Source organism: Chenopodium quinoa, unplaced genomic scaffold, assembly GCF_001683475.1.
Source record: "Chenopodium quinoa cultivar QQ74 unplaced genomic scaffold, ASM168347v1, whole genome shotgun sequence".
Lineage (NCBI taxonomy): Eukaryota > Viridiplantae > Streptophyta > Magnoliopsida > Caryophyllales > Amaranthaceae > Chenopodium > Chenopodium quinoa.
Window position 1 is genome coordinate 4,054,227 of NW_018742763.1, and position 9,886 is coordinate 4,064,112.

Consider the following 9,886-nt stretch of genomic DNA (forward strand, 5'->3'; position numbering starts at 1 on the left):
TAACCTTGAGTGGAATTAAAAAGGCAACTCTAATTAAGAGTAAACCTTTGATTCGTATAACTCATAGTTATTTTGTCCAGGTCTTGACTAACCTTCAAGACTTAGGACGCTCGGGTCGGGTCGAGGGTATGATCCGTCGGAGATCTCGTGTTTTCGGGATTTTGAAGTAAGAGCTCTTTGGGAGCGAAGCACGCGACAAAGGTATAATTCTTGTTCTTAATCTGGTTTGATTAAGTTTAATATGCTTGTTAATTGTTTTAATTGAGGGGCGGGTCTTGGTGGGTTTCCTTCTGCGTAGTGTCGAATCACTACGAAACCCTACAGTGCCTTCAACCATTTCAACTTAGAAGTAATTGCCGACATTGAACGATACTCTGCCTCCGCAGAAGACTTAGTGGTAGTATGTTGTTTCCTTGTCTTCAAAAAAATCGGAGAACCACCAAGAAACACCAAACAACCAGAAATTGACCGTCTCCTCAAAGGAACAATAGCCCAATCCGAGTCACACCATCTTGTCAAATGTAGATCGCAATTTGAACTAAAAAGGATCCCTTGGCCTAGACAACATTTCAAGTAGCGTACCGTACGAAGAGCTACCTCCCAATGATCTTGAAGAGGTTGTTGCATAAATTGAGATACGATATGAAGTGTATAAGCCAAGTCAGGTCTAGTGGAAGACAAATAAATCAAACGACCCACAAGACGGCGATACATTTCAGGGTCATCAATAAGAGGTGTCTCCAATTTCGCTAGAGTATGATTTTGCTCAATCAGAGTACTAACCGGCCTTGCCCCTAACAAACCAAACTCTGCAATAATATCAAGGGTGTATTTCCGTTGACATAAAAATATGCATTCTAGACTTCGTCCAACCTCCATACAAGAAAATACTTCAAAACACCCAAATGTTTCATATGAAAACAGTCACTCAAGTATTATTCCTTGAAATAATCAAATCATCAACATACACAAGGACACTAAGATGAATCGCCCCATGATTCAGAGTGAATAGAGAATAATAAGAGTACGACTATATGAAACCGTACCTACACAATTTGGCAAACCAACAACGGGGTGCTTGTTGAAGGCTATACAAAGACTTCCGTAGGCGACATACCATGCCAGGTTGAGAACCATGGAAACCAGGAGGAGGCTTCATATAGACTTCCGCATCTAGATAACATGAAGAAAGGCATTATGAACATCCATTTGATGCAATTCCTAATTCTTTACAACAACAACAGCTAAGAAAGCATGAACGATGACCATTTTAGCTATGGCAGCAAATGTCTCATTATAATCGACACCCTCAACCTGATGGTTGCCAAATAACAAGGCGAGCTTTCAATCATTCAATTGTGCCATCTGAATTATGTTTCACCTTGTAAACTTATCTGCACTCGAGAGCCTTTTTCCCCAGAGGTAATTCTTCCATTAACCAAGTTTTATTATCTTCCAAGGCAGAGATTTCTTTTTCTTAGCCTTTCTACACCCCTCATCTTTCATTGCCTCTTTGAAATTACATGCCTCAATTGCCGTATCTATAGCTACAATAAACACAAGGTGTCACATAGAAAATTTATCACAAATCACAAAGTGTGCTAAGGGTAAGGAGTACTTGAGAAGTTTTGAGTAGACGGTGAACCTGTAGAGATAGAACGACACGGAAGAGAAATAGTATGTGCGACATAATCATGATGCCAACCCGAAGGATGTCGTTGGCGTTGACTACGTTGCATATTAAGAGAAGAGGAAGAATAAAAGCTTGTATAAACCACATGGCTGTTGTACGAGGTGGTGGCAGAAGCAGATGACATAGCAGTAGTAGAGGTAGATGTAGCGGTAGTAGCGGTAGCAGCTGCAGTAGTAGTAGGCGGAGAAGTGGCAACAGTAGAGGTAGCAGAAGTAGCATAAATAAGTGAAACAAGGGTGTTGCCACCATGGTTATCCGGCGAACCAGGCTCAAGAAAGGCCTCACCAACCTCTAAAACAAGCTAGAAATCATCTAAAAAATCAGTATCAACCCCATTATTCTCATGAGACACTTCGTCGTTTCCCACATGAGAATTATCCGAATCACCATTAATCTCAAACGGAAACTCATTCTCATAAAACTTAACATCACGTGAGACAAAGATTTCACCCATTTCTAAATTATTCAACTTCCAACCCTTCTTGCCATGAGAGTATCACACAAACACACACTTCCTACTCCTAAGTGAAAACTTATCACCCTTAGCCTTTTGATTATGAGCAAAATAAAGACAACCAAAAACTCGTATTTCATCAAAAGTAGGTTTTTTGCCAAATAAGACCTTAGATGGTGTTGTATTGTCTAGTAAACGAGAAGGGGTACGATTAATCAAATATGACACCCCAAGAACACATTCACCCCACAAATCGATCGACATATTGCCTTGAAACATTAGTGCACGACTCGCATTCAATATATGTTGGTATTTACGCTCAATCTGGCCATTTTGTTGTGAAGTACCAATACAAGAAGTTTGAAATAAAATGCCATGTCCATTAAACTAGGGATGCATTTGTTTAGATTATGTACAATTGTCACTCCAGGTACGTTTCACAAACACACCAAATTAAGTTTTAATCATAGAAAAGAATGAGCGAAAAGAAGAACATACATCGGTTTTGTCATTCAACAAATATACCCAAACACCCCTTGAAAAATCATCAACAAGAGTTGGAAAATAGTGTGCACCACATGTACAAGAAGTTTTATACGAGCCCCATGGATCACAATGTATCATTTCAAAAATGCGTCTAGAAACACTATCACTTATAGGAAAGCTATCTCAAGTTTGTGTAGCTTGAGGACAGATTTGACATGCCTTATGTAAATATTTACTACTAGAACTACCTCTAATAGCAAGGAGTAACTTGACAATTCTTTCCGACGGATGCCCCAAACGTCGATGCCGTAACTTTTGGGATAAGCTAAAAATAGTAGAGTCCATCTATTCATTCACCGCCTCCAATTAGGCTCCCCGAATTTTGATCATATATAGCACATAAAGAATTAGTGAATCGTACATAACAGTGACAGTCATCAATTAATTTAGACACCGATATCAAATTGCAATTTAATTTAGGAACAAATAAGACATGTTCAAAAATAATAATTCCATCTGCCAAAAAACCACGTCCCTCTTTTGTAGCAATGGCTTGAGCACCATTGGGAAGACTAACATGGCATGGCAGAATGGATTGAATATCCAGTAGAGAGGACTCGTCACCCGTTACATGATGAGAGGCACCTTTGTCGATTATCCGAGAAAAAGAAAAATAATCCGGTGAACAATTGGTAGTGAAAGTAGTGTAGGTTGCTGCCTTCGCGTGAGCATATAGAGACGCATCAGAGGCGGCGGTAGAAGACGCAGGGGACGAGGCAACAATAGCCTGATTCGTGCAAGAGGTTCTCCCTTGGTTGCCCTATTTTTTAAGCCACCAATCAGGGTAGCCATGGACAAAAAAACAAGCAGCATAGTCGTGACCCAAACGATGACAGTGGGTACAATATATATTCAACTTATCATGTCGTTTTAATAGAGAATTATCATATTTAGCTTCAAAGTACTTTGTTGATTGTAGAAAGGAGAAGAAGAACCAATCTTGCCCATTGTTGATCAAGCAGTAGAGTGTTAGAAAAGAGAAAAACAAATCGATATTTTTTTTTAAGGTTTAGAAATTTTGAGGCTCCAATACCATGTAAGGAATTGATTTTCCTTGGTTGTATTATTGTATGAACAAGTATATATATATAACTTAACAAGAGATTACAGTCGGTTACATAGGCCCATTAGCTATAAAATATTACGCTTAACATAATTGCAAAAATAAAAAAAACAATTATATCATACTAAAGAAAATCGTGGGTGTATTACATGCACGACTAATAAAATAATCACGTCATAAAGTTATATGTAGGAAAATATTATTGCATAGTATTAAATAAACAAATACTACGTAATATTTTGTTGGATGATTCTAAATGGAATATAATTACCAAATAGTAGGGGAAATATTATAACATAGTATTAAATATTCTATAAGAAGTTTTGGTAAAAAAAATAAAATTAAAAAAAAAATAAAATTATCAAATAAAATAAAATTATTTTGGCACGAAATTATTTAAATAGGAGATAACACATGTTATTCACCCTTATTATAATATATAGTTGTAGTTATAGATTTACTTGTTAAAGTCAATTTGATGCAAAATAACGTAATTTTTTTTATTTATTTAATTTTGCAATATAAATTAAATCCATGTGATTTTAATATATCAGAAAAATAACTGCAAATAATATTAATATTAGTAATAAGAATCCTTAATTATTTGAATTATAACTCAAATATATACAGAATATAATTTTATTGACTTGAATAAGTTGTTAATCAATATGATATATGAAGAAAATTAAAGTTAGAATATATATATTTTTGGAAAATGGTTTTTGGAGGGAAAAAACGACACCAAGAAGTAACATTTGTCATTTTCGATGTCTGTTATAGTATTATGTTACTGATTGATGATTATTATACCTGTGTGTCAAATATTTCTAAAATATTGACCCAAACATAGTTAAGCATAACAATTTTTATTTGTGAAATAGAGGACTTATAGTTTTGAAACTGCTTTGGCTAATTTAGCTGTAGGGACTGCTTAATCATCTTGGATTACTGCATGGTAATTTAAAAATGAAGGAGACATATCTCTCCCACAATAATGACTTTTACTATATTACAGTATTTCCATGATTAAACGGATCATATACATCAGATCATATGATCGAATTAAATATATATATATCCTTTTCTTTGAAACAGGATAATAAAAATCAAAATTAATGAGATATAATATGCTTCAACATTGTGCCATTTCATTTACAGATATCTGATTAAGGACTACATAGATTAATTTACATACTTGCAAATGAAACAAATGAATTGTCAATTAATTTTTAATATCACATTCTTCTTTTTTGAATTTTTTTTTTGGGTTATTTCTTTTCTCATTTTCACCTACCATTTATTTGACCTTTTATCTATTACCAAAATGGTATAAAAAATTGAATGTATAGCAGATTCAAAGGCCAAGAAAAGGAGGCATCCTTCCATAAGCTCCAACGTCGAGTCCATTGTAGGCGAGGGGGGCATACATCCATAAATCATCCGAGCTCAGCAGCTGCACAAATTAAGAAGTGTTAGTCGATCATTGTTTGACAAACTTGTTAGTTGTAACACGCTTGTATATATCAAGAAGTATATAATTAATAAACAAATGTATTCACGTACCCGGATTTGTAGCTGCAAAAACTTTATATAATGAAATGCCTCTTCTAGCATTGTACTAATATCCACCTGCCAACAATGTACATGAATAATATCATCAGCACAATCTCTTGATTATTTTTAGTTATTTAATCATGTTAGTGAAATCAGTTAGGTGCATTAACACAAACCTTGGTTCCATTAGGCACGAGGTTCTGCAAGATTCTTAATCTCTCGTTGATTCTCATTCTCCTTTTCTGTAACATTATATCAAAATTAACATTAGCGTAACAGGAAGTTCAGAGAAACAGATGATTTTGTTTAAGGACGCCGGTTTTATGAAATTTACCCTTGCATAGAGGCTCTGGGGATCAGTTGCAGCACCCCTGCTGGCTCTTTTCTTACCAGTCGAGGTAGTAGACTCGGTAATATTAGAAGTTGAATCTTCTGTTTCATTGATCTCTTCTGACAAACAGGGGTTAGAGTCAAATGCGTTTGAATTTGCTATTTCATTGTTCTCCTTGGTATATACTGTTGGAGTCGCGTGCTCATCAGTTTTTTGGGTTGTTTTTCTCATGGCCTTCTGAGTCTGAACAATTAACAAACATAAGGAAACCGTCTCAATAACATTGCATAAACTATTATCAACCATACCATTTTCTAAACTTTATGCGAGTAGTACTTACAGTTTTGGAAATTCGAGCGTTCTTTTTGGGTGTTTCCATTAAGCTCGACCTTTCATCTTTATCATCGTCTGGAGCCATTGGCACCTCACGCTTTCTCTTAAGGGTCAGCTCAGTGTTGGGTGATGACATATCAACAAAAGTATTAATATTCACAACGTTGTCAAACGTTGAGGTGTCAGTTAGAGTATCATTAGGAAACAATAAGCCTAACGAGGCATCAATTTCCCCGTTCACCATTGAGAAATCAATGCAGGATAAAATGTCAGTAGATACTCGCAAATCATCAACACAATGAGCACTATTATTAGTATGACTCTTTCTTTCTAAAAAATTGTGTGGAGGTTTAGAAATCCAACCACATAACGAAGACAACGAATTCATATCAACATGAGGAAAAGCTTTTTTTTCAGCATGAGGATTACTTGATAGTACAGCATAAGCCAGACTATCATTGTCGTGCTTACTTTCAGGTGAAAAGTAATCAAGAAAATCAGCAGCGAGATCAGGGAACTCATCTACTGTAAAAAGTTTGCAAATCGATTCCCACTCTCCATCAAGGAACATCCCCATAGATTATAGATTTCTCGCCTTTTCCTTATGCAATGCAAAAACGAAAAGGCCGAAGATCAAGAATAGAGAAGTTGAAAGAAAGCAAGGGAGAGAAGAGGAGAGGATTATTCAATTGGAGTAGAAGAATGTAAGGATTGAACTCATTGCATAACGACGAAAGATGACTTTATGGATATATTTATACTAAATGATGCATGTATAATAGAATGTTATAGAGATTGAGTTCATTACTTTAATTGATCTTGAAATTCCAATGATTGATCTGAACAGGGTCTTTGTTCTTTGTAACTAATCTCTTGTACTACAAATGTGGGGCCAAACAACTGGCATATTACAACTCAGATATCATGCAACATTTTACAGGCCAGTAAAGATAGACAACTAACTTAATCCTTCTAAGGATGTAGAATCATGAACCAAGTATAACTAATTAATTAATTAATTAATCATGGATTAAACTATATAATATAATGTTATTGTTGTATAGTTTAGGTAGTCGTACTGTGATGAGTTTAACGAAGTTAGTAATATAAAATTTTCTATTATTGTACAATTGAGAGAACGTGGGAAGTCTACTTGCATATATTTAAGATTCAGAAAATTCTGTTACCTGGATTAGAGCTAAACAAAGTAAAGGACAACCAAGTGAAGAGAACTAAACTAGGCTAAGTACCAATGGATTTAACTGATTTAAGACAAAACCGAATCATATAATTTGATCTGCTCTTTGGTTGGACAACATTCTAAATATATTTATATATTTTTCTCGTTATTCTTGAATTGTCTTATACTATTTACAACTTGGCTGACCTTTTTGTTCAGGGGTGACCAATCTGAGCATGGTCTTAACGTTACATGCGTTGATCCACTACCCAAATTGTACATTAGAAATATGAGAAGTTATTATTTAGAATATTGATTAGAAGTTGAGGATTAAGTATTGTATTGAAAAGAATTATGCACAATTATTTTGGGATTCGATGTAAATTACATTCCACATTGATAATGTCTTGTTTTTCTTTTTCATTTGGGAAATTTGCAGTGAATAATACAACTTTTCAGCCATCTTCCATAAATAGAATAACCTTTCGTTTATTCTTTCACATGCTTCTTCTATAAATGAAACGTGACCTGTTGGTAACCTCAGTGATATGTGTCACAATATCATTGGCTTTTTTTTTTTATAAATTTGATTTTAAAAATGTAAAAAATAATAATAATAATAAAAAAACCTTAAAATTTAAAACAAATTTTTTAAAAAAAAAACTAAACCCCTACATAGCCACCTCCCCCTTTTACCGGAAACCACCACCCGTTGTTTCCGCCTGTAACACCCCCAAATCTACTTCTACATAAATACTAGTAAATTATGTCTAATTTGAAAGGAATGGTGTCTTTCAAACAAGTGTATTACTCCGATAGAAAGTATGGAATTAATTTGGAAAGCTAATTATTCAGTGAGATCAAGTGACTAGAATGTCTAGTTGGAGGCCGCTTCCGAATAGTAATATTAATGTATAATTAATATTACAGCTTAATCTTGACAGACCCCTTTGGGTTACACCCAATCGTGTAACCGAACTGAGGCGACGAATTAATCCGATGGATTAAATAAGTCAATAGGGATTTTACGAACTAAGACGTAGGATTCCGAGCTAAGAGCATCGAAGCCGAACGTCAAGTGTCGAGTCTTTTGAATGAATCGATGAGATGGAAAAATAGTCAAGCAACACGATTTAAAGCCAAAACCCCAAAGTCGTAGCATCGCATTGTCCTAGCCTCGTGCTAGTCATGTGTGGGCTAGGCCATGGGGTGCTAGCCGCAAAATGCTATATGGCTGCTAGGCCGTGCCACCATGAGCTGCATGGCAACCAGCTAACCAGGCCATGCGCACTAGCGAGCCTAGCAGGCCGGGGCTGCTAACGCACCAAGCCCGCATGGCTGTTGGGCGTGTGGTGGCTAGCAGCTGCCCATTGGCTAGCACATGGGCCGCGGCGGCATGGTAAGTGGTCCTTACCTAACCTCCTTAATATTGTTACAAGTGTTGTTTGCTTATTGCTTTTGATATTTAATATAATTTGGAATTAAATTAAATCATTCATTTTGCCTTTTTACCAACTATCCCACATTGAAAGATGATAGAAATTCTTGGGGACATTTCCCTATAAATACCCATCGTTCGGTGTTGGGAATTTCACTTGAATTAGTGAACTCTAAGGATCTTCAAAAGCGAGAAAACCTTTGTTCGTAAACTCTAAGTTATTTTTGGTCTATCCCCGTCTAAGCTACGGGGTAGGGACCGGTTCTGGTTTGGTAGCGAGGGTGTGAGTCGTCAAAGGTTCTCACACTAGCGGAACTTGAATCTTTTAAGTCTGAGCTCATTTAGTTGAGCGAAGCACACTTGTAGGTTGAGTATTTTTTCTCTCTGTTATCTTATGTTTGTGTTTATTTGCATGCTTTTGTTTATGTTGTAATTATTATGCATGTGATCCGGTTAACAGGTTTTGTTTCCGCTTGGTGTCGGATAACGCAAAAACCCAACAACGGTATAAAAGCCTCTTGCATTTAATTTTTACTACTAAAAATTAATTAAGGTGATTTAAAATGGATTTAAATTTTTTGTTTAGCATCTTAATTAGATTCGGAGCTCGGTTTTAATTGGATTAAAATCGTATTTATGCTGATTTTGGATTACGAACTCCGATTTTGACTAAGAAATAGAGAATTTTGGGTGCAATAGACGTTCTAAATCAGACTTTATCCACTTTGTATTTAAAAATGGCCTTCATAAGCCAAAATATTCCAAAAAGTGGTTTTTTGAGGGGGTTTTCGTTTTCGACGAAATTTTTTAAATCTTTATTAATTATGGCATGTAATTGTTGGATTATGTGTTTGATTGTACCATTAATATTCTGCAATTTTAGCTTTTATTAAGCATGTTTATAAAGTCATAATTGTTGCTTAATTTGGTTAGCTTTTATTTTCACATAAACTTGCAATTTCACATTTTTGCAAATTAATTGCTTGGAGTGTGAATGTTTACAGTTAATATGTATTTTTTAAGCCCCTAGAGTCTTAAAGATTCAATATTTAATTTTTTATTTGGTTGGATCTTAACTTTCTAAAAACCATAGTGAACTACTTTTTGTTTTAATCATTTTAAGTTGATTAAAATCTTAAATGTTCATACATGTGCTTGAAATATTATTGTTCTTCATATTGCAATATTAAAATATTCAAATGTGCACAAGATTAAGTGTTGGATAAATTATTTCATTCGATGAATGATTATTTATTCAACTACTTTTGTCAAATTTCATTATTAATTTATGTTG

General features: G+C 35.0%; 1 protein-coding gene across 1 annotated transcript; it reads right to left on the reverse strand.

Annotated features, from left to right (window-relative positions):
• Positions 1–4,895: 4,895 nt before the first annotated feature.
• On the reverse strand, positions 4,896–6,695 carry LOC110724362 (transcription factor bHLH139-like). Its single transcript, XM_021903785.1, has 5 exons — positions 5,982–6,695; positions 5,645–5,884; positions 5,487–5,552; positions 5,320–5,385; positions 4,896–5,209 (listed from the first exon to the last, which is right to left on the reverse strand). Exons 1-5 carry the CDS (start codon positions 6,549–6,551, stop codon positions 5,111–5,113), a joined length of 1,041 nt encoding a protein of 346 aa, XP_021759477.1. The 5' UTR covers positions 6,552–6,695; the 3' UTR covers positions 4,896–5,110.
• Positions 6,696–9,886: the final 3,191 nt, after the last annotated feature.

Bases quoted from the DNA above. Each gene is read 5' to 3' on its own strand.
- LOC110724362 (XM_021903785.1), bottom strand. From the start codon at position 6,551: ATGGGGATGTTCCTTGATGGAGAGTGGGAATCGATTTGCAAACTTTTT. The intron at 5,885-5,981 runs GTAAGTACTACT...TTAATTGTTCAG, and splicing joins ACGCTCGAATTTCCAAAACT to ACTCAGAAGGCCATGAGAAA. The intron at 5,210-5,319 runs GTACGTGAATAC...TAATTTGTGCAG, and splicing joins TTTTGCAGCTACAAATCCGG to CTGCTGAGCTCGGATGATTT.